General features: G+C 31.8%; 2 protein-coding genes across 2 annotated transcripts; both read left to right on the plus strand.

The window, feature by feature from the left end:
- Window positions 1-380: 380 nt before the first annotated feature.
- Window positions 381-5,238, plus strand: LOC149904459 (voltage-dependent calcium channel subunit alpha-2/delta-3-like). The gene has a single exon (XM_090107285.1). The coding sequence runs from the start codon at window positions 672-674 to the stop codon at window positions 4,584-4,586; it is 3,915 nt and encodes a 1,304-aa protein (XP_089963411.1). The 5' UTR covers window positions 381-671; the 3' UTR covers window positions 4,587-5,238.
- A 942-nt stretch (window positions 5,239-6,180) lies between these two features.
- Window positions 6,181-9,575, plus strand: LOC149904460 (larval cuticle protein A2B-like). Its single transcript, XM_090107402.1, has 4 exons — window positions 6,181-6,800; window positions 7,070-7,166; window positions 8,161-8,397; window positions 8,833-9,575. The coding sequence occupies exons 1-4, from the start codon at window positions 6,687-6,689 to the stop codon at window positions 8,910-8,912; spliced, it is 528 nt and encodes a 175-aa protein (XP_089963528.1). The 5' UTR covers window positions 6,181-6,686; the 3' UTR covers window positions 8,913-9,575.
- Window positions 9,576-26,482: the final 16,907 nt, after the last annotated feature.

Here is a 26,482-nt window from a genome sequence, read left to right on the forward strand (position 1 = left end):
TTGATATCTCAAGTTTGTTATTTGCGAAAAACGACATCTACAAACATCTGAGGTAAAGTGCGATTGAGGTTTCATGTTGCGTTACAGATAATATAATTCTATATACGCAGCGTCGAGAACTTGTATCTGTGTTAAAAAAGTTTATCAAACAATAGATAGATGGCGTTCGATAAAGTTTTACATATTTCAAGAATTAATAATTCGTTTAATGTGTTTTTAGTCATTGTTATGAAAGAAAATAAGCATTGATGGTCATCCACAACGTATGCGTATTATATCCATATTTTTATTTATATGTTTTAATTTGTTCCTTACTAACTCCTAACTAGGTCAGTCAATTCGTACAATTATGTATATTCGTTGTCTTTGTAGGTAGTTCCATACTGTGTTTACTTATAAATGTAACTTTATTATATTTTACTATTGTTCATAACACATACTGACATTCCAAATGTATTATGTACAATTCTGTCCTAAAATAGGGCAAGTTGGCATGAGATTTACTCTGACTAGCGTATTTTGACGCCAGACAGGCGGGAGCCACCCTCGAATCCCGCACCGCGTCAGTTCTATTGAGTATACTGGCCAGTATCAGATACGGGGCGGGAACGCGAACTTCGAACCGCGTGTGCCATATTAAAACAGTATACCTCAAACAGTGCTATATTACAATGATAATTAAATTACAAATAATATCCTTGTTCTGTCTAATAAACGTTATAGAAACAAAAGTATCAGTTAACAAAACAAACACCGACACCATTCGAAAATCGTTAGAAGAACATCAAGATCGCTTGTTAGTAAATAAAAGTAAAATCAAAAATGCCCCGCTCAGTATAGCCAACGTTACAAAGGTTAAAGTTAAATCAACGCTTTTGAGAAAACCACCTGATAAATTGAAAGTTATTACTCGAGAACAAATAAGGGATTGGGCTAAGGAAATACAAGACCGATTATTTGAAATAGAAGAAAAAGTAGTGCGTAGGCATGTGTTATCTAAAAGTTTTTCGGAGTTCAATGTCGAAATACGTAATGGATCTGCAATATTGGAAAAAGCGAGCAAAGATTTAGAAGATTTTTTGGAAAAACGAGGACAAGCTGCTGAAGCTATTATGCGTCGAGCAGAAGAACTTTCAAGTCATATTTTAAAAAATAAAATTGAAGCACCTACTAACTATACATTTGATTACAGCGTTGATTTAGATGTTTTAAAGAAAGCAGAACCAACTGAAAGTGAATGGGAATTACCCTCAACGTGTAAAAGTGTTAACAAAGTTAAACTTCATAAAAGCTTTCATTTTAACGCCGAGGTATCTTTGGAAGCTAGCAGTGTTCATGTTGTTCCAGAGGTATTTGCTTGTAGTCCTGGAGTGTTACAACATTTATATTGGTCTGAAGGGCTTTTATCTACCTTTCGGGAGAATTATGCCCATGATAGTACGCTTGACTTTCAATATTTATGCAGTGCTAAAGGATTTTTAAGACATTACCCGGCTGCATTATGGCAAAGTTTATATAATCTCAACGTTGAAGCAGAAGATGTTTATGATTGTCGGTTGCGTCCATGGTACGTCAGTGCTGGTGGTGCACCTCGCGATATTTTGATTTTGTTAGATTCTTCTGGCTCTATGCACAACTCGTCAAATAAAGTTATTGCACGGCAATTAATATCCACACTTCTTAATGCTCTTACGGATGATGATCACGTAAATGTTTTACGATATAACGTAGAAATAGAATCTCCTATAAGTTGCTTCAATGAAAAACTTGTTCCTGCCAATTACGTTAATTCGGCAGCTATTATGGCTGCTCTCATGCCAAAGAAAATGAAAAACGAATCATTAATTGGAGACGTACTTGCATACTCCGTAAATTTACTAAAGAAACAACGAACATTAGATAGACCTCCTTCATGTCAGCAAGCAATCGTTATGGTTACGGACAGCTTGTGTATAAATTATACTACTTTAATGCGTCAACTTGATCCCGATGGAAAAATTAGACTTTTTGTCATGTGGCTGCATGACCAATTTGGTCTGCGAGACAGCACTCGTTTGTATGGAGGCGAATTAAGTTGCGAGCGCGATGGCTATTTTGCAGAATTAATATCAGACTATGATGTAACGGAGCAGGTGATGAGAATATTACGTGTGCTGGAACGTCCATTGGTCGGTCAGAGGAAACATAGGCTCAGAGTTTATAGTGATATTTATGCTCATATTGAAGACCCTAGACGTGGTGAATTCCACTGGCAACAAAAAGAGAACACTGAACAAGTATATCGTTATAAAGAGCTCCGAAAAAATAAGGATAAATTTCTCAAAAACGTCTATAAAGATTATCAACGTATGGATACATTGGAGAAGTATGGACAATATTACGAAATGGAAGATATGAATTATAGATTGCAAATAAGCGTTTCTGTTCCAGTTTTTGAAAGTACAACCGTCGAAAATATAACAGTTACATTAGACGAAGAAAAACAAAGAAATTCTACTAGAACTTATCCTGTAAATAGACTATTAGGGGTAGCTGGGGTTGATATTCCTCTTGATCATTTAAAATTGGTATTACCTTATTATCTCACAGGGGCAAGTGGATCGTTGTTTATTTTAGATCACAGAGGGAACATCGTTCTACACAATAATACAAAGCCTGTTTTTGATGGGGACATATTAAGACCAGGATATCGTACAGTTGATTTCCTGGATGTTGAACAACCAGGAGTGGATCATTCACCAAGAGACTATCCTCAAGATTGGCTGGACTTTCGAAAAGCTATTGTAAATGATGAACCTTCGGGGTTTAGAACAATGTATGCTAAAAGTATATTTGAAGGTGGAATGAGAGTTCTTCTGGAGATGAGAGACTATTATTGGAAGCGCATTCACAATCATTACACTCTCGTCGTATCTTTGCCTAAATACAACCTTCTTCATGCTGTCCCTGACGGAGAGTTCACGCAGCAACTCGGAGAGGAAGCCTTGAAAGCTCTATCCGGTACAGATTTTGCGATTCACCCGGAATGGTTGTATTGTAGACATGTTGATCCCCATTTCGACTCTCGTGAGTTGGAGTTGCTTCATTTTCTTAGACGTCGTCGTGATGAACCAAATTTTGCAATGCAAAAATTAAAACACTTATTTTCTCCAATAACTCCAACTTTGCTTGAAAAAACTTACCAGTGTAATGATAAATTAATGACAAGTTTAAGTAAAGAAGCAATAGCTACTTTAAAATGGGCATTGGAACATGAGGATCCTGATACCGAAAGGGAATGTTCCTCTTGTCTACTTGGGTCCAATACAGCGTTCTTTGCTTCCGAGAGTGGTTTAACACGTTGGCAACTATACCATGCAACAAGTGCGCATGCAGATCCACCAGAGGGTTACGTATGGCCACTTGGTCCTTCAGAAGCATGGTATCGTAGAGCTAGTGCTCAGCCTGATACACTTATTGTACATGCGCCGATACCACCTGTAAGAGTTCTACGTAATACTGAAGGCATATTACCTCCCTTAGGCCCGCGTTGGCAATGGTTAACGGCTGCAAGAACACTAGGACATCCCACAAAACAGGGCATTATAGGAGTGGCAGGATATCACTTTTATCCCAAACATCTAGATGACTTGCTTGAATTAGTCACTAATTTCCCATGCGCTTTGGATGATGAATCAAAGTGTGAGCCTCGATGTGATAATAAAAACTGGACTTGTGTGATTATTGATGATGCGGGATGGATTATTGCAGATCAAGGGGAAGAAGATGCGATGAATAGGCATCTCGCTAATGAATATCCTGCTGCAATGCAAGCTTTATTGAATGCAAGTGTTTTTAAAGTTCGCTGGGTACATGATTATCAAGGGGTGTGTTTTCCACCGAAAGATGAACCTTTATACGCAGCAGCACCTAGATTACCTTCGATAATAATTTCCGTATGGAACTCGTTGCAACTTTTAATGTATAGTTCTCGTGAACTGTTTACTTTGTTAACTTTATCAATGACTAACAATAAAGTGAACTGTGATACAGAAGTAGAAAAGTTAAAACGTCGTCGCCGATTGCGTCGGGATTTCGAAAGAGAAAAATTTGAGCGGCTGCACGACGACCGCGTCATTATCAATAGAACGAGATTTGCAGCATGTGATAGGACTAGGCCACTTTATGAGTTGCAGCGGAATAAAAAAGCAATGGAGGCATTAAATCGACCAGCAAAACCGTGTCAGTGGCCGTTGGTAGCGACTGAAGTCCCTCGAACCAATCTTATTCTCATGGCAATTTACAAACACTGTCCCTATAACGGTAAACCGCTGAACAATTCTCTTCACAATGAGCCAGTGCAAATGCCGCACGACAGTAAGATACTGGGGTCAGCAAGTCGACTCGCTTGTTGGCGGAACCAGGTTCCTCTGCTTGGTCGTGCTCCTCACACCACCTGTTATGAACATAATTATTCTTTTGAGGAGGGCTACAGGCAATGTGGGCCGTGGCTGCCAGATCCAGAGGAAAGTAATGGAAACACCATTGATGCTACAAAATTAATATTATCTTGTTTGATAGCTCTCCATATAATTGTGAATGTATAAAATCTTATAACAACATATGGAATTAAATAATATGAGTTGTATTTAGTAGCAAGAAAATTGTATTAAAATCATTGATATCTACGAATAATTTAAGATCTTTGTCATTGTTTCAATAATTTTTAAACTTTCTTATTTATTTCAGAACATTTATTTCGAATGATAGTATTGATCAAGTCCTTGACTGGAATGCACTATTACAAGTTATGTGTTTGCTGAAGAATCATATTATAATAATACTACATACCTAACGTAAAGTAAATTGATCTTCAGAGGTAAATTATAAATTATAATATAGAACTATAAAATATATAATGTACAATTATTGTGCCTCTTTAATAAGAAAAACGAAATACAGTATATTGTTATATGAAATAAATTGTTTTATTTATTTAGGTTCAAAGTTCCATGATTTTTTTTAGAAAACGGATATGTTTCTTACAATTCTAAGTTAGTTACATATTTTAAAAGTAACACATTTAAATAATAAAGCTGTATTATTGTTTTTCCTTAAGTTTGGCACATGTTGTGGCGCAGTACAATTATTTTCGACAGTACGTTAAATTGAATATCGTGGGAGATAGATTACCTTGCTGATTTAAGTACTTTGTATGTAAATACATATTATAAGCATCATAGATAAAATAAAGCATTGATAAACACGTCTTGACTTTTTAATTATAAATGTAAAATACCTTTTAAATTACTTAACAAAGAAAGAAATAATAAACTCACGATTAAAATAAAATCGAATAAAATGTTAACATTACGTTTATTATTTGATCAAAATCAAAATCGATAAGTATTTAAACAAAGCTAACATAATAGCGGAAAAATAAATAAACAAATTTGGTAGAGCGAGCGCTATCATATTATATAGGACTAGTTTTCCGCCAACGGCTTCGCCCGCATTTTCATAGAAAACCCCGCATAGTTCCCGTTCCCTTGGGATTTTCGGGATAAAACCTATCCTATGTGTTAATCCAAGTTACCCTCTATATGTGTGCTAAATTTCATTGTAATCAGTTCAGTAGTTTTTTCGTGAACGAGTAACAAACTCACACATACACAATACACATCCTCACAAACTTTCGCATTTATAATATTAGTAGGACATACAAGTCGTACCTACAACTATTTTCTTTCCTATCTATTTTTCCGGAATCGTCTGTAACGGAACATCAATTATTGTATTTCCTCGATTTGTTTTGTTTTCATTGTAGGAGATTCGTTTCAGTTGCTTGTAAACAATGGTAGGCCTTGTAATCTTCTTTTGATTTTTTTTAAAAGTTGCATTTGCATAAGTAGGTGCATAGGTATAATGCATCAACCTATAAAAGCTTTTTGCTTTTTCTATTTTTGGCAAACTGTTAAATTACTAACTACTCATATATTAAATTACTCACTAATCCTACTTACTATTTTTTTTCATTTAAAATAATGGTGATTTTAAATCGTCGGTCGAAAAGATGAAGAATTTCAAAATTTTTGCAAATCTGTGAAAGTTGTTGTGTGTTGTTTGTTTAATTGTAGCATTTCTGACGTGGCACAGAACTAACAGATTTTTTATTGAGGAACTATGCGCTGAAGATAGTATTATATGGAAAAAAATTGTATTAAGTATACAAAGAAATTTCACATTTTGCAATCAAGTTTACAGTTCCATAAAGCTCCTACTGTATTATCTAGAAGACAGCGTATCATGTATCGATTGTATAGGGGTCAGCCGAAAGAACAACAAACCACGAAAAAGAATAGACATACAAAACTTACCAATAACCATGATGACCACTATGAATAACATTATTATTCCCATACTTCAACAATCAGTCCCATAAAATAATATGTTGTAATCTAATCTACATAAGATGAACCATTGGGCCGTGTGAAGATTTTCACAATTAGCGTTGTTCGTTGGATATGTACAATGTACATGTAAAGAAAACTTCATTTTCGGAAGCCACGGCGCGGACCAAGGCTAGTACTAGAAGGCTATAATATAAGAGACTCTCTGAAGTCCATTGTATTATTCTGGGAAGAAGTTTTAGCTGTATTAGACGTTTAACATTTACAAGATAATAGTAGAAATATTTGTTCGTAATTATGTGTTATGTAGCGAGTGTTGTATTGATAGCAGTGTTGGGATTGGCTGATGCTGCTCCGAAAATAAGTGCAGTTTTTAATCCAGTTTATGATCCAGGATACAATTCATATTATGTGAGTAGTTTTGGTACATAAAATATATTTTACGTGCTATTTAACGGCAAGGTATATGGTAAATAAATATTTTCATTCACATCTCAACAGTTTTTTATATATACTAATTGCTGGTTGGTTAATATCTATTGGTTAATATTTAAGTGATCAATGCACTGTCGAAATAAAATGCATGACCATTGACGAAAGAGCTATGTTCAAGTTAAAGAGCTATCTAAAGTTACGTTATCAAAGCATGATTTTATGTTATCTAATAAATATTTTTTCAGGAAAGGCCGCAATATGCTTTCAACTATGGAGTAGCTGATCCCTCGACAGGAGATGTTAAGTCCCAACATGAAACGAGAGACGGTGATGTTGTTAAAGGTAAGGTAAAAAAATAGTTTGTATTCATAAATTACATGTTGTTAACACTACAAGTTGCTCACCCGGCTTCACCCGGGTAGACTACTCTGTAGAGCTTTTCAAAAAATTTAAAGTTAATTAATATCTGAGTTTGATACTTTTATACATTTTCATAAGTTAAAATGTAATGATAGTAATATTGTAAGTTCCTCAGCAAATTTTTATAAGTTTACCATATTTTGAAAGTATCGATAAATTTATGAGACGATTGAGATAGGAATAACAGTGTAATTATAAGAAATATATAAATAAATACCTAATGCAATGATTATATTTTATTGAAATATTAAACAGCTTAAATCCTTCAAAACTTGTGTACGTACAAAAGTTTGTATACCTACATATCATATTTCATAAGATTTATTGTTTATAATCTCAAGTAAAACGTCACAATGTGCAAAGGTTTCGAAGGATTTTACGCTGAGAATAATTCATACTATGATATAGTATGTTATAACAATGAATGGGTAAATTACTATTGTAGCATAATACCCTTTGTAATACGTAATTATGCGTAATGCTCAAAACAAAGTTTTTTTCTGGAAATGCCGTGCTGTTACCGGTTTTCTTTTAACATGAGCCATTGTTTGGAAAATTGTTCTCGTAATAAGCGTGTTTATTAAGGAACTTAAAGTACCACAATGTTTTACTAACTCATTACTTGTGTTATAGACAACGTAAGAAAAATTTAGGGAAAATATTGAGGTATATGCTCTTTCATACAAAAAATATATTAAATTGTATATAAATTAGTTACTTTTTCTAGTGTCCATGTATGTTCGATATTTATGGATTCATATTTATTTTATTAACTACGTTAATCCTTTTAATTAATTGATGAAGAGATTAATTTGTTGAAATATTTATCCCAGGATCATCAACTAAGTATTTTTACTATTTCCATGACAGATATTATACCTAGTTTCTTAAACAATTCGTAAATATTTTATTTCAGGACAATATTCGCTCGTAGAACCTGACGGTTCCATCAGAACTGTGGACTACACAGCCGACTCTGTAAATGGCTTCAACGCGTTGGTATCAAAGACTGGTCCCAGCTTACACCCCGCACCACCAGTGCACAGACAGCACGTACAACCCGTAGTACAGTATGTCGCGAAACCTGTGCCTGTGCCTGTACAGTATCCGAGACAATACACGCCGCAAGTTTTCGCGTCACCCGCTCCATTCTGTAAGTAATAAAACAAAATTAGTTTTATAAATAAACCTAAATTACTAAGCATATTGTGCAATAAAAATAAAGATTTACTAAATTAAATAATAATAAGTAAATATAATAATACTCTGAATGTAATTTTCATATACTTAGACTACAAAAAGCTTAAAACTATAGAGAAGAAGTAGTTAGATTGAACTGTGTATTGTCAATTGAAGATAATAATTATGTAGTATATTATATACCCCAAAAATCAAATCGATTTTTACCGTATTAATATGGTTAGAGGTAGATTAACACCAAACAATTAATCAAATGCGTTATCAGAAGGTCATTCTAATGCTCACTTAATCTTGTCTTTGTCATCTTGGGTAACATTAAAGTAAAAATACTAAATATTTGTGTTGAAATTATCTTATAATATTATATTTTCACATTTTCCTCTTTCAGTGTATCCGAAAGTCGCTGCTCAGTTTCCTGACTACGATGGCTTTGAAGGATTCGATGGACCACCTCAACAATACTTCTAATATATGTAGATTAAGTTTTTAGAACATTAGAGTGATATATTAATAATAATTTCGTAGAGTTAATATTTGATTGTATTCCATTAAATTTTATTTAAAGTTCAAATTCATATGTATCTATTACAATAATTAATTTTGTTATGACGAAGTTCGAAGAATTGGCTACGCTTTATTAAAAATAATTCAAAAGTAATCCTTTAATAACCTTGTCAACGCCTTACTGAGAATGGCATCAACATAGCATAATTGAAAGGTATCTTAAAGGTATTAAAAAGCTCGAATTATATTAATAACTAGCGGTCCGCCCCGGCTTCGCCCGTGGTACATAATATTTACGTTTTCTCTACATAAGAACCATCCTCGTACTTCAAGGAATATAATAAAAAAAGAATTATCGAAATCGGTTCAGCCGTTCTCGAGTTATGCGCTTACCAACACATTTTGCGATTCATTTTTATATATAAGATTAATATCCTTTACTCCCAATGATAATATTATGTAATATCGATTACACGAACTGTGTAAATATTTTGGAAGCCTTCAACCGGAATCAAAAATAAATTATCATAATGCGTGGTTATACGAAAAGCTTATAGTTTGTCAATAAAATGCTAAGTTAGTCAATGAGAGGTAACGCTGCTGATACAACAATAAATTGAAAACAGAAAATAATGATTTTTTATTTGCCTTTAACTCTGGTATTTATTGATATACTTTTTAATAAGTTTCATATTTTGTTTTCTATATTATAATATTGAGATGTTCAGTAGATGTGTTAAAATAAATTCAATTCAGGTATTCAACAAGTATCCGTCAAAAAAATTATACAATATAATATGAATCTTCAATAGCATATTTTTTGACAGGCGTTATTATTTTTAACATGACATCCATACTAATATTATAATTAATGCGAAAGTAACTCTGTCTGTCTGTCTGTTACTCAATCACGCCTAAACTACTGAACCAATTTGCATGAAATTTGGTATGGAGATATTTTGATAGCCGAGAAAGGACATAGGCTACCTTTTATTGCGAAATATGTACCACGGGCGAAGCCGGGGCGGACGTCTAGTAATTAATAAATAATAATGCTTGAATTCATAATACATATTCATATTAAATGTATTAGACTAATTCTTTAATCACAAGCACAGCAAATTTTACTTTAGTCATATTAAACTTAGATACCTTCGAAAAAGATTCGAGCAAATATGAGTGTATAGATTTTTGTCATTTATTTTACAACAGTTTCAATTCAATAAGTTTAATTAAAAATAAATGGCTCAATCATAAAAATCTAAATAACAAGACACATAGAAGGGCTATAATGTCATAATTCGTATGAAAACCGCTGTCGCCAAAATCAACACATTCAAACCGAAAGCTAAACAGTACACACAAGTAAACTATGCCTTTTATTGGACAGCTTGATTTTAGTGAAAACTAACTTATCTATTAAATTAAGCTTTTGAATATGTATCCTAGTAAATATTCTATAATTTTAAGGAAAAACGGCATTATTTCTAAAAAAAAAATTTCCGATGAAATATTATTCCTTTATAAGTATAATAATTACAACTTGTGGAAGAATTTCCGCAATGGGAATTGCTGAAACACACCATGTATACACTCATACGTCTCCAGAGCAACTGAACAGTGACGAATGCACTGGTGATGTGCAAATCACCTGAGTGGCGACAAGGTCACGCACGCTTACGACTTCTAGTGTCTTGTTATTTAGATTTCTATGGGCTCAATAAACAGTGGTGAGGACCTCGGACTTCAAATCTATAAGTGGGGGGTTCGAGACCAGGAGAGCGCTTAGGAGATAAATTTTTAATTTATCTGCGCGTGTATATAACATCACCACTGCTTGAATGGTGAAGGAAAACATCATGAGGAAACCGACATGTCGAAGACTGAAAAGTTCCACGACGCGTGATAATATCCGCCAACCCGCTTGTGGCCATAATAGGTACATTACTTGGCCAGCGTGGTGGATTATGGGCCTGTACTCCAGCAGTGGAAACGCATATGTGCTGATGATACAATTATTCAAAAACACATTATAATTACAGTAAATCTGTAAATTAGATAACAAAAAATTAGAATATATCACACACCATGTAAATGTGAATAAATAAAAGCAAACAAAATGAGTCCTTGTAGTATCGCTAAGAAGCAATAATTTTAGAATGTGTTTATATATAGATTTTCACTCACACATTCACATGTAAAGTGTAACATTAAAATTGTAATTTTGTGTAATTAATTGTAATAAATAAATAAGTATGTCGTTCTCCATGAGGTGACAGGAATTTGATACACATTTCTTATCTCCATAGATAGCCTTAACATTTATTTATACAAACACATTTTTATACTACGAATAAATCGATAGATTATCGACTCATGACTCAAAGTCACGTAGCTTTTGTATGAAGCTCATCTGATGGCTTAAGTTAAAGAATTCGACATTTAATGTCGTGACTTGATAGTGAAATAATCACGTGCGCATCTTCGTTATTTAGACTATCAGTTCAGAATTTATTATGCTATCGGATAATTCACATTTAACGAATGATAGTACAAGTATTTCGGTAATCAAATGTTCAAAAGCGCATGATTTTTTATCTATTATTATCTGCATAATATACCGGGTGTAATCGTTAAGTGTGCACAGGCGATTATTCCGTAAGGATTGCATATATTATCAAAAAACTTTAAATTGATATCGAAAGTACTGAACCTAATGAGTAAAATGACAATAATATATTTTTTTTAATAAAACAAGTAATATCCAAAAATGTTATGTTAAACACTCCCATGTGTAAACACTTAATTACACCTGTATAAATTATGTAGGGTTTACATTATCCCCTACATATTTGAAAATGTTACGTATCTACGTTAAATTCATCAATTATTGTTGTCCAGGTTTGTTATTATTACCTACTTTCTCTCTTTGTCCAGCTACCATGGGAAACCACAGTGAAATGTGGCAGACCTGGCGAGGTTCTTGCAGCTAGTTTTATATTGTTTAATTAGTTATTGTAAATCCATAGTTGTCAAAAACTAAATGAGTTTCATACAAAATCGTTAGTGCGGCTATTTTTTATAATTATGAAGAATTTATATGTAGAAGCATGTAAGTTATTGGATTAATAACAACAACATGATTGTGTGAATTGATTATATTAGTATTTTTATTTTTATTAAGCACCTATAATGATCTTAATAAAAGGTAATTAAAATGATAACAATTCTATAGGAAGCACAATATAAATTTTATACACGATAACAACAATCATTTTCTAACACGTGTAACAAGTTGGTACCTACCTTACACTACCTTACTTATCGAACCTACATACCTTAATTACCTGAGTAATATGGTTTTAATGAAAACTGAAATTTCCTAAAGGATACAGACAGTAACACAGAGCATAACTAACATACAATCAAATACATATTATACCATATCCATTACTATATTATACATATTTATGTATGTAACTGTATCTGATTAATTTTCCACAGTATGTATATTAATTGAGCGATTGTTAAGCAATTACAATTGCATATAGACTTTAACGTGTGTTACTTGTTTAAATTTGATTCATTGTACGAGAAGCAATAGATAAAAGGTATCAATTATGTCGAAACGATGTTTAAGCTGTTAATTATACGGTTCTTTTGTGTTTGGTCATAACAAATTACGTCATATTGTGCATTACTGGCCGTGGTCCGGTCGGGCCAAAAGTACATTGATATATAGAACTAGAAGAAAACGCTTTCATAGATCGGCTCCTTTCTTTTATTATCATAGGGTATATAATTTAAATTATTTTTAAGAGTCCTATATAAAAGTACTTACATTGATATATAGAGCTAGAAGGAGAGTGCTTGATTATTATTTTATAGGTGCTTGACTCTTTCCCTTTATTATAGATATATTTCAAGAGTCCTCCTATATAAATTGCTATGACCTTATGCCTTTACGATAAAATATTAATTATGAATAAAAATTCGGAAGCTGGTTCTTAATACATAAATTCACGGAAATATAAGTAGTATAAGGCTTGGTAAGCCAAAATCTTAATTGTAAACAAAAAAAAATACCGAATTAAATCTTGAAATAAATGCGTATACACATGAATTGTTTCATGTAGGTTATTATGAAGATTTCCTGGTTTGTTTCTTGCAATTAATTTATGTTTCAAATGCTTATTTACCGATATCAAAAAAGAAAAATACAAGAGAACCATCTATAACTCTATATCAACGTCAAAACCCCTGGCATTATTTGGCAAGTGACATTAAAAGTATGAGAACTGAAAGACCTTTCGCATCACTACCGAGACACGTCCAAATTTCGTCTTGCGTGTCTATAATATTATGTATGTAATTTTCTAAGACAATGTTTCACAAAACACAGACCCAATTCTAATCAATCATTCACACTAGACATGATTTTACACAGTAGTTTTAGGAAAGATTTACAGAGGACGTAGAATGAATACATTTTCTAAAAATAGTCACAATATCTTCTATTAATCTTCGTGGATTTGATGCATTTATAGACATCGAGGTTAGGAATCCAATTAGTATGTTAAAGTATTTAGACTTACATCGTATATATCGTTAAACAAAAATCTGTGTGAACTCAAGAGTATAGTTTGAGACAATTACGTACCAATAAGTGCAGCGATGACACGGCAAATATGAAGTAGTCATACGAAACATCATAATAAATTATATAAGGATTTATCATCTCAAATGTGAAGGCACTTCCTCAACAATTATTTACTTCCTACTCGGATCTGGGATTCCTTTCTAATAATAGTCAATAGTAATTGTTGAATGATCTAAGTTTACGAGCAATCACGACGATACGGATCGGCTCTGTGGCGAATGAACAATTACTGCTCATTTCAAAGGATTTATCTTTGTAGATTTATGGTATAGTACGATCCTTGAGCGGTTATTTTCTATTTTTAATATAATATCATATTTTGATAGATAACTTTATATAGTGAGATTGACATACTTACACAATCGGAAACTGTAGTTCGATATAAATATATCGTTTTAGTTGTATAAGCTCTACATTTCCCTAATCGAAATTGAAATATATTTAAACATTTTGGGCATGTATGGGTATATGTATGGTTGCTATTAAGTACAAAATAGTAGTAACTAAATATTATGGTGTTACAATAAAACGCTTTATAGAGTTTTCATTGAAAGCAATCACGTGCAATGTCACCCTTATACAAGTCTGCAGAAAAAAGGTCTTGAATTTTAAATGTGTTATTGTAACCGTTGTTGTACTGATTAGGATATATATTTAATCAGTGTTTCTTATTAACATTTAGCAGCTGTTCCTATAGATATCCTGCAAGAGACACCTAATTTGGATCTGTCTATATACGTTACTCGTTATGAAATGACAATATATGAACATAGTCATAAATAGAAGATCATTGCATGTATACAAATGTCCTTCAAAGAAAAAATGTGAGTTTCGAAAGGAGACCAACATAGTTACTATGTATTGATATTTAAATAACACAAGTTAACATTGGTCCAGTGTAAGCTGATGTGCCCTTGACTTTTAAGATACGCTTCCGACGCGACAATATTTCGAGACATGTGTCGTCCGTCCGTCTGTTTTTTTGGCAATACAAAAACACTAAGTATTAGATCTAAGTGTACCTACATTCTTAGATCAGTTAGAAATATGTAAGGATTATTTATATTGCAAACATAATATTCGCCCTTTATATTATAAGACTATAAAATTATAATGGCGTGGGCCAAATTCAATTTGTCTTTATCGTTATTTATAGGTGGTATTATAAAATATATTTTATCCGTAGCGAAGTAATATTTGCAGTGTAGAATCGATTAAAAAACTTCGATATATGCGTATCGTGACTCCTTTGTATTATAATGATTCACAATTATTAATCAATTAATTAATCAGAACTTAATAATCTAGTAAATGGCACGTTCATACATATTTTTCAATACAATGTTACGTACTTATAATATTAATTGCAGATGTAGTTAGTATGATTAACATGGGCATAAATTCCATTTACAATTTTATCTTATAATTTACAAGGGTAATGTATCGATTGTAAATTGTTATTTTTTATAGAATTATATTTCTGCGTATTTCAACGATCACTTTTTATGTTCCTTTGCAATATCGGAAATTATTTCAATTAATTAGTATCAATGCGTTTATAAATTTTAATTTTTATACGTTTTCAATGTGATCTAGATCGGTTCGCTACCAAATTTGTAGTTGTGATAAATTTAAACAATATACTTCATAAGTATCATTCCTTGTATGGTTATAGATAACTGTGATGCATAATATGATGCTATATATAACTTTAGGTCTTAGATTGTCTAGAAATTTTTAATAAAAACAGTCATACGTATGGAGTGTATCAATAAGTAAACAGAAAGAAATAAACATATTATTATACTGACTGCGTAAAAATAACATATCATGTAGGTAAAATACAAGAGCATCCATAAAGAGATGAGTCGTTAAATTGAAAATAGAACCTTTTATAGGTACATAATAATATGTAAATTGAAATCCTTACTTTGTAAAATTACAGCCAAAAGTAAGGATACACTTATTCTTTCTAATCTACGTTTGAAATAAATCTATACTTAGTTAATATTATCCAATAAAAACTTATACGAGGATGATTTCTCAATGAAAAGTGAATGTCATAATAGGATGTAGTTCAGGATCTTCGCTAACAAAATGACATTTAACTGTTAACTTCTTCAAACAACTCAATCATAGACTGTTCCGGGTTTATAGCTTTTATAGTTTTCATTGTTTATGTGTCACTTTAAGTACAGTAGTTTTAAGTTTGTATCAGTTTGTATTAAATAATTTATTTATTTAAAGGTTCACCAGAAATTGTTACAAATTGGCAAGTACCTATTATAAAAAGTTGTGTGGTTTTATGAAACCACGGTAAAAGTGAAACTTAGGCACAAAATTATCGTATTTGTACGATAATTATTGTACGGTTCCACCGTCACGCGACATGCGCTACACAGACCAAAAAGTTTGAGACGATGTAATAAAAGTTTCACTTTAATTATTGGGCTGGCATTAGGCTATGTTTGTAACTAAGTGAGAGGTAAAAGGTAATTTTGTAGAGCTTCCTTTAAATCTATATATGAATGTGATTACTTATACACATGATTACCTATTGGAAACAGCACTTGCGAAGGTATTTACCCTGGTTTTATCAGAGGATATATCTTGCTGTTGCATTGCATTTCAATGATCATATCATAATTCTTTCTATTATTATTTGTATTTGTACGTGTCTACTTCTTGTTATGGTTGTTGTGTGTTACCTCGTCAATTATTAAACACACTCTTATGTAATTGCCTAAACTAGCCGCTAATGTTACCTTTACCTAACCAGAGAAAAACATTTCAGGCTACAAAAGTCTACAAGAACAATAGCAAAGAATCCGCGTGTGTCACAATATGCAAACTGCACTTTCGAGCATTAAAACTATAACTTAAGCAGAACGGAATGTCACAAGGCGTTTGTTCGTGTTTTTTCCGGCCCTGAGCGACTGGCAGACGAGCCGATATTATATTAACCACGATCCCACCTGTCGAACGGCATTTATACATTTATTATATAATTATATGGAACTGCGCTGAATGAAGGCTGACTTCTGGAGATTAATAGCGCTAGTTCGGAAAACGCGGACGTCTAAATTGCGACTCGTGTTTTCATATTTTTTCTTGCAATACTGATTATAATTATAATAAATAATATTATGTTTGATATATTAATTCTATGTATTTAGTGACGCTGGTCGGTAAAAATTTATTTATTCATTAATTGCTTATGGAGGAACAATTGTTCCTGACATGAGACGAGTTATGTAACTAGTCTCAAAGCCACATTAAGTATGTATTTGATTGCTATATTGATTATCCGCAGATACATAATATTTTATGAGATAAATTTAAAAATGAATCACCAATCGTGTTGTTAACCGTAAGGGTGTTTTTTCGCCAATAATGTGCGAGGATGTGTAGCGAAGAACATGTGTTTGTAAATAACCAATAGTATCGCTTCAAAATTCAATCTAAATGAAGCGATATTATATGGTAATAGAGCAGAACAACGTCTGCTAGGGCAGCTAATTTCTTAGAAATTATTATTTTCACCTAAGCTACTGAAAATATAAAACTATTTTTTTATCAACAATATAATATCCGATCGTTAGTCACAGGATCCGTTTTTATGATTCATTGTTACTTAATCTTATTTAAGACTAGCATTCCGCCTGCGGCTTCGCCCGCGTTTTCAAAAAAAAACCCGCATAGTTCCCGTTCCCGTGGGATTTCCGGGATAAAACCTAGCCTATGTCACTCAAAAATGATGTAGCTTTCCAACAGTGAAAGAATTTTTCAAATCCGCCAAGTAGTTTCGGAGCCTATTCAATTCATACAAACAAACAAACAAAAAATATTATTGCACAATATAATAGATGTGTTTTCTTGTAGTTTGAGCGAATTTTCAAAGGTACTACTAAATATATTATGCTATCAGCAGAAATGTTAAGTTTATGAATTATTGAGGCTTAATAGGCTATTCTTGTGTTACAACGTGTTTATTTTTATATTTTTATGAGATATGTTTGTTTTTCTTAATTTATAAAAGAACTCTGTCGAATTAGGTTAACCTGTAATGATAGTTAGTTCTATGGGTGTGTGTAAATAAATAAATAAATAAAATAAATAAAATCAAACCTTTCCTCTTTATAATATTTGTATAGATATAATTTTATTTATATGCTTTTGTGTTCATTTATAAACACAAATGATTTATGGTGCAACTCTATTTTTGGATGAAACAATATTTTATCTAGATTATCTAGCACGTGGGTACAGACAGAAAGATTTATAGATGCGTATAGTAAATACATACATCAAAAAGTTTTTAATTATAAATTGAAAATTCAAAAGTGCTACTAAATTAGAGCTGAAATTTAACGATAAATAAGATTATTTGAAATCTATTAAAATCTAATCAACAAAGTGAAACCACGAATTATTTATGAAATAGAAAGAATGACAAAATAATTTTAACTTTCAATGTTTCCAATAAAAGTGGCGCTACTTTTTTTAAAACCACATAAAATGAACCAATTTTTAATTAATTTCAAAAATATATCTTACAACTAACTCCATATCGATTCCGCAAAAAAATTGGCATGTATTAAAGCAGTTAAGAGAACAAATACAATAGGTATACCTAATTAATTGTTAATTGTCATTATTAAAGGGGTATTATGAATGCTAATACAATAAAGCTTTGCCTCGTGTCTCATTAATTCCGATTATTTATATCAGATTGTAGTGTACGTCTAGCGTTTACATATCTATGTACATAATTTGAAGCTGTTAACCTTCAAAGCGACTTTTTGTTCCACGGGCATCAATCCTCACTTGCTCTATAAAAGCCTGAGATTGCGCTGAGTCCTGATAAGCCAACATAGCACTTACAGAAACTAGGTTAGGTTATATATTGAGCAACATGACACCTACTTAAAATAAATTATCTGGTACATCGGACATTTACGAATTGTATGGACCAGATGGACTGCGACATCGTACGCGTCTAACATAATAAGTGGGATTGTACAATTTAAGACTCGATCGGTCGGGTTATATTTTATGTTTTACAAACAATCATATAGTTATCTAGTCTATCATCTATATAAATGGACTTTGAAGGTGCATAGATGATTGACGGAAAAACAGATCTATTAGCTGAATATATTATGCATCTTTTTTAGATACGTTTGCAAAGATAACAAGTTTTATAATGCCATTACTTTTCCAACTCAAACAAACTCAAACATTTATTTATTCAATTAGACTTCGTACAGAAACACTTTTGAAACGTCATTACATATTTTTAACATTTACCTTTAGATCTATTTAATTTTAAATGCCTATCTCCTTGTTTTTATTTCTAACTAATAAAATACATAATGTCATTACTAATATAAAATATATGCGAGCTGTTTCAAAGTATTGAACAATAATTAAACCTTTAATTATATTTGAATAATTACTTACGAAAATAAATTTAAGTATAATTATATTACAAAATAGATCGGTTAATGAACTATACGTAGAACTTAAAAGCTGTAAATAACATTCAATTTAAATGCCAGTAGGCAGTAGCTTAAATTGGTTGTTTTTGCGAGCAGTTTTTATTTAAAGTACATCGCTATAAAAACTAGTCTTAATATTATTTATAGATCAAGTGGCAAAGCGATGGAAGGTCGAACATCTGATGAGTATTTCTTCAAAGCACTAAATAACATTGACAATTATTGCCATCAATAAATAATATATTAAAGAAATATGGAACACATTTTGGTACTCCTCCTTTTTTATCAATGTTTCCAAGTAGGACATAAATTCTCTATTTGTATAAGAGAGGGTAAAAAAATCAGTGATAATAATAATTATGTTAACGTATAAGACATTATTAATAATTATGACTTATAAATTAGTAACTGTGTGTTTGAAAAAGCTTATCGCATACTTTTATAGATTTCTACATATTTTAATACACTGCAGGTAGTTAATATGGCTATTCAGTTTGGGTGACCATAATATAATAAATTTGAAAATAAATATTACAGTACAAGTTTATAGTAAAATTCAAACTAGAAATTATTTGATTATTTAATAAGTTTTAAATACGTTATTTTTCTTCATAAATAATTGTAATATCAATTTTTTTTAATATAATTTTAAACATTATAGCATCAAATTCGAAATTTATACATACCTACTTGAATAATAAATTAGAACACCACGCACGAAATAAATTCCGAATTAATTAGTTACAATCTTCAATTAATTATATAATTATACGTTGTAATTTAGTCTCTCTGCAAGAAATAACATATTTTGTTGGTTCTTTTATGTGCAAGAGACCATGGCATTTAAAACGCCTTTATAAATATATATTTGGAGCGATGATTTAATTACTACTTAGAGAAACTACATTTATATATTTATAAGGAATTGCTTGTTATATACGAGGATGAAGAAGTCGATTTTCAATTATTGATGCAGTGTTTTTCCGTAGATCGTGAGTGTAGAGCATGAGCTAGACGATTGTATGGTGCAAATTAAAATTTTAATAAGCGAGAAGATGAGCTATGATTATTGGTTTTATACCAATGATTAATATAATGGATAAAATACTTTATTGCTACTTAAATTATGAGATGGAAAAGGATGACTTTTCATTAGAGCAGTTATAGGTAGAGAGTTTTTCTATTGGAAATTCTATTACATATATATAGTAGGGGGGTAATATCTTATGTATAAGGTGTGTTAACATCATATATACCTACATATTATGATATAATTAATACCTATTAAATTAGTTAATATAACCTATTTCTTAAAAACTATATACTTCAAAAAATGAATGTATCTACTTCAAATTCAATACTTGGGGCGCAGAGCTAGTTTAGTAGGTAAGTAAAATCTTCAAAAATACAAGTATGTAATAAAAAGTCTAGTAAGATGTCTATTACTTTTTAACTTAAGTAGATATGTTTAGTCTGTCACGTTTTGTCGAGTGAGGGGTCCTCAGACGAAGCGTATAAACGTGTAAATCGTTGTCGTAATGTTCAATATCGTTCCAAGTAGCTTAGGAGTTGATTTAGTAAGAATACAAAAAAAATATATTGGCACTGCCATAGAAGAGTAGTGTAGAATCATCCCATATTTTGACCATCATTAATAATATCAACCTAAACCTTATAAAACCTTTTTAACAATTTAGTATGGGTATTTATCGTAGCTATAATCTCTTTAATTGCATATAAAAGTTACGTATATCTAAAAGATGTTTGTTATCTACCTATCAATGAGATTGGCAGCAAAATTATCATGTTTTCTATTATAATAACGAATGTAGATTTTCGCAGATTCTCAATTGAAGTGCAATTATGGCAGTGGCTCCCAGTCACGACTTTGCTTACAACACGATACGATTCTACATTCTGACGAAACTAAACGATCGGGACAGAGGATCCTTTCTTGTATTTATAATTGGAGTGTGTCAGCGAACGTACACGGTATCTGCTTTAGAAATAGGTAGGTATGTTGGCTTTCTGTGGTTAATGTAACGAAGTTTGATAAACATTTTGTTTAAAGCATTTTTTTATACGTAAGTATTTTGAACGTAATCAAAAGTTTGATGAAGTGAATAATGGAGAAAATTTAACTAATTTTCCTTCAGATATAGCAAGAAAACCTAATTTTTGGTTACAATGTGAACACAAGGTTTTGAAGAGCATTAATACATATTTGTTATGTGAAGAATACATTATAGAAACATAATGCGTAGTACGTGCCTTTCAATGAAATCTCCAATCTTAATAAATCAGTTTATTGTATCCTCAACATATTTTAAGCCCGATAAATCTTCCTTACATATAAATAACTAGCTTACCGCCCGCGGCTTCGCCCACTTTGTCTAAAACCTAATAAATTATATACTAAAACCTTCCTCTTGAATCACTCTATCTATTAAAAAAAACCGCATCAAAATCCGTTGCGTAGTTTTAAAGATTTAACACGTTCAGTACGGCATCGGGTCGAAAACACCTGAAGTGAACTATTCGCGCGGGCCGGAGAGAGATTTCTATTGCTATCGCATGGGCCGGGGTAGTTTACTTTAGGATTTTTTGTAGTGAGAGTGTGACAGATATATTGACTGGTATTCTGCCACTAAATAGTACCCATAAAAGGAAAAATATTGTATCGGATCTTAAAGACCTGATACGGCCTGCAAAGAAATTTTGTCCTTGCAGGACGGATATCGGATCTAAAAGACCCGATGCCTGATAACCCGATAGCCGGCCCTTGGTGACAGGTCAGTTAATTAGTGATGTGCATAATAATTAGACGTTGCGATATTGTATTGATATCTATTATTATATATCTAACAAAATTTTACGATTATGATGCGGCAATGGTAGCCGTGGTTGAGATTTTTGATAGTTAGAAAAAACATTTTTTACAAAGAGAAAAACAAATTTTGGAAAATAGATTTTACATTTTTATAGTGATTCCAAGAACTTTTTGATTCACCCTCGTATGGTCATAACTGTTATAATGAAGCGCATACTGTTTTTGAGGTAAAAATAAATTGATTTTTTTTAATTACATAGTCGATTCATTTGACATCACTAGCAATCATATTCACTAGTGCCGGGATCAGGTGTATAAGATCCTATAATTTTACTACTAATTTAACCTCCTTTAATGATATTTTTTTCAAAAACGGGTCTAATGTTGTTATGCAGTGATTCAATAACAATACATTTCAAGAAAGAATTTTCAAAAAAGTCTTCAACTGGATGACACATTTGATTTTAATGTCAAAAGGTGTAACAGGTCCTTTCCACCTGATGCCGGCCGTAAATGAAGTTCACCAACAGGTCTTGTAAGCCCTATGCCGGCCCAACGATAAGTAGCCAAAATCGGGCCCCGTCTTGAACGTGTTAAGCATACAAAGGGACATAGGGACAGAGAAAGCGGCTTTGTTTTATACTATGTAGTGATTAACTGCATAAAGAATATTATTATCATAAACGCATCTCACACGAAAGCCCGACTTTCGCGTTATCGGAAATTTGAGTGTAACGGGTTACGTCAAGGAATTTCCTTATAATAAATCACGATTCGCGAAGTTTTTGTATCTATATTCGACATCAGATCGTTTATAGCGATTTAACAGCGCTGGTAACAAGCGCATGCTATGATAATGTGTCAGGCCGCCTCTTTATCTAATTTCGTGCTTTAGCGCCTTAATAATCAGGAAGTTCTTGATTAAGCGTTTTATATAATTATTAATTTAAAATCGATAAACTGTTCATAGTGGTACAAAATAAAGAAACTCGAAAAAAAATCAGTAAATGTAGAATAGATTTAAAACTATGAATAAGATGTAGAATGACTTTATACTTACTATAAAATGATCGTTAATTTTTTTTGCTATTTCTCATACCCTTGTAATATTTTCTTAATATGAAACACTATAGAGGTTTAAGAAATACGACGATTGATGATTAACATTGTAACAATTACCTAAGAAAAGCGGTGGGCACGTACAAGTGTAGATTTTCGATAGCATGTTCGTGTGAACTACCCGAGACCGTTAACTTGATATTAATCATCATTCCAATAACATTCGTGATACGAAGATAATAATTGCTAACTTTTGAGTATTTTTTCAAATAAAGAAGAAGCTATTCATATATTTTTTTTTTAAATTATAAGGCTAAAGGACATAACATTAATCATAAATAGACAAACAGGAGCAAAATAAATCCAAAAGATAACAGTGGGCCGAATAAACCACGCAAATAACAAATTGTATCAGTAAGTAGAATAATCCTAAATGAATGTTGAAATAAACGTTAAATTATGTTCAAATGCAAGAAATTTAATACACCAAGTAACCTTTTCTAAATAGAATAATGATAGGCAGGCGAGTTAAAACACTAGGTTACCAAAGTTAATAATAAAATATGAAATGGTGTATTAAATCATAAACGAAACTGTAGGCCGTTCATTGATTTGCCAGAACAATTTACAAAAGCGGGCAAAATCACCAATTATGTACCTGTTTTGCGCAAGAAGTAATACGACTATCAGATACCTAATTTAGTTATTTTTTCTTATTTTGAGTAATCACCGGAACTGGTTTTGTACACGTTGAACAGTTGTTAATCATGAGGAAGGTATATGCTAAGGTAGTCTATGCTTTAAAACTAATAAATTAAACAAATGAAGTACATGGAATGTAATTGAATGTACTGTACATTCAATTAAGCTTCAGAAAGCTACCTTAACGCTATAGAGCACTGTAGCTGTAGAGACAACTACCTACAAAGCAAAGAAAGATCACGGAAGAAGTAGATATAATATTATGTTTAATAAACAAATTCCTTTTGAATAACACTTCAAAAATGTTAACGAGATATTTTTAACAATCCATACTAATATTATAAATGCGAAAGTAACTCTGTCTGTCTGTCTGTTACTCAATCACGCCTGAACTACTGAACCAATTTGCATGAAATTTGGTATGGAGATATTTTGATACCCGAGAAAGGACATAGGCTACTTTTTATTGCGAAATATGTACCACGGGCGAAGCCGGGGCGGACCGCTAGTTTTAAATAAATTAAAATAAGCTTTATTATAAAAAAAAAACTTTTCATAATTTTAAACTAAAATATTACTTAATCATCACTTCGAGATCTTTTTGCGGAATCATGCATTGTTACAAACACATTTAAAGTGTATAATCATGTGAGACAAGACTGCAAATATGTTTATTAAATACGAGACACATTCTGCTCTCTCACTTGGAATACAAAGTAACTTCGTAATTGCATGATAACATCAGCCAGCTTTTGTTCGGTGCATAATTGAGTTAAACAAATATAGATAACAAATGTATATAGTGCATTGTTAATAGGGATTGTTTTCGAAGGTAAACTGAATGTTAATTGGACTAACATGGGAGACAGATTCTCGCTTGATTCCAGAAAGCTTCGGACTCTAATATGGGAGACAGATTTTCACACGATTCCAGACTACGTTCAATATAAAAGTCCATTTACTATTGAAGGTCTACTTGACAGAACCTTAGTTTTGTTTCGCTACAATTATGATTAGCACCTTCATATGAGACCAATGTCTAGCAGAAACTAATATTAGGATCTCATAATGTTGATGAAGGCGCTCTTGACAATTGACATTACCATTTTTTTTCTAGATTTTTCTTTAAGGTTCCATACAAAATTCAATATTCTACAGAACCAATTTAAGTTTAAACAAATTATAATTATGAATTATATTGACACTTGAAGTGTATTGAACTAAATGCAAGTAAAATAAGTGGATCGAGCAAAGGTTGGCACGTCAGTTAAGATACACTTATCTAATTACAATCGCTATGTACTTGCATAATTTAGATACAAAATCGTTTTATCGATAATGTATTATGTGAAAAATATGTACATGTTAATATTGAGTAAAGGGCGATATTTGATACTATAAGCTACTTTGAAAATAATGAAGCAGATATTTTTATTCTGTAGTAATGCGTAAACTTAGTATCTTGTTGAGATATTATGAATCTTTAATGTATAATTAAAAAAATGAGTTTCTTGTAAAGTATGAGTAAAAACCTAATTGAAACTTTATTTGAAAATAAAATTAATCGATCGATTAATTTAAATTACGACTGGTTTAGATTAAGTGTAAATCCATACTAATTTATAAATGCGAAAGTAACTCTGTCTGTCTGTCTGTTACTCAATCACGCCTAAACTACTGAACCAATTTGCATGAAATTTGGTTTGGAGATATTTTGATACCCGAGAAAGGACATAGGCTACCTTTTATTGCGAAATATGTACTACGGGCGAAGCCGGGGCGGACCTCTAGTGTTATATAATTAAAAAGGTCTATCTGATTTTTCAATAAACTGCATAAGAATTTTAAACATTGAAATGTAACTGTCATTAAATAAATTAACACAGATATATATATTTGAAAAAGATAAATACTCAATTACATATTGTGATACTTCATCCATTTTTATTATAATTTTTAACTAATTAATGATTTTATGTTTTTTATTACCGCAAGTAGTTGTGTAACTAGGCGTGTACAAAAAATAATTACAAATGTTAAACGACGGTAATTAATTACGAAATTCATTTAAATTCTTTAAAGTAAGAGTATTCTAAAGTATCTATATATATTTTTGCTCATGTGTACCTACCATTAATTATATTATAGTGTTACATACAGCTTGGCTTTGGTATTTTATTAGCTATGCCCGCGCTTGCGTAAATATTTAAATTATTATAATTTAAGAATAATCTGTTCTAATTAGATTGTAGTTATATAGTAGTCATAGTTTACATTTAAAACAAAAACACTGATCAGTTTTTGCTGTTACAAACAACTCACGACTAATAATCAAACATCACTACATATTTTAAGATAAAGTCACTTACTCTGTCCAGGTATTTCCCTTTGTATGCTCAAGTATGCAAACGATTTTGATGCGGTTTTTTCATTAGATAGAGTGATTCAAGAGGAAGGTTTCGTATATAATTTACTAGCTGTTCCCCGCGGTTTCACCCGCATTGCTCCGCTCCCGTTGGTCTTAGCATGATGATATATAGCCTTCCTCGATAAATGGGCTATCTAACACTGAAAGAATTTTTCAAATCGGACCTGAGATTAGCGCGTTCAAACAAACAAACTCTTCAGCTTTATAATATTACTATAGATTAGGTTTTAGACAAAGCTGGCGAAGCCGCGGGCGGAAAGCTAGTTAATATAATATAGCTAATACTAAAAGAATTAATATGACAGTTTTAATTTATCATTCTTCCCACTTGCTTCCATAACTTCACCTTACATT

The sequence above is a fragment of the Colias eurytheme genome, chromosome 11 (genome assembly GCF_061535395.1).
Source record: "Colias eurytheme isolate Ceu_HAF_F1 chromosome 11, ilColEury1 Martin Lab GWU primary, whole genome shotgun sequence".
Lineage (NCBI taxonomy): Eukaryota > Metazoa > Arthropoda > Insecta > Lepidoptera > Pieridae > Colias > Colias eurytheme.

Coding starts and splice junctions, on each gene's coding strand:
- LOC149904459 (XM_090107285.1), top strand. CDS start 672: ATGATAATTAAATTACAAATAATATCCTTGTTCTGTCTAATAAACGTT.
- LOC149904460 (XM_090107402.1), top strand. CDS start 6,687: ATGTGTTATGTAGCGAGTGTTGTATTGATAGCAGTGTTGGGATTGGCT. Junction 7,167..8,160: donor AGACGGTGATGTTGTTAAAG/GTAAGGTAAAAA, acceptor ATTTTATTTCAG/GACAATATTCGCTCGTAGAA. Junction 8,398..8,832: donor CGCGTCACCCGCTCCATTCT/GTAAGTAATAAA, acceptor TTCCTCTTTCAG/TGTATCCGAAAGTCGCTGCT.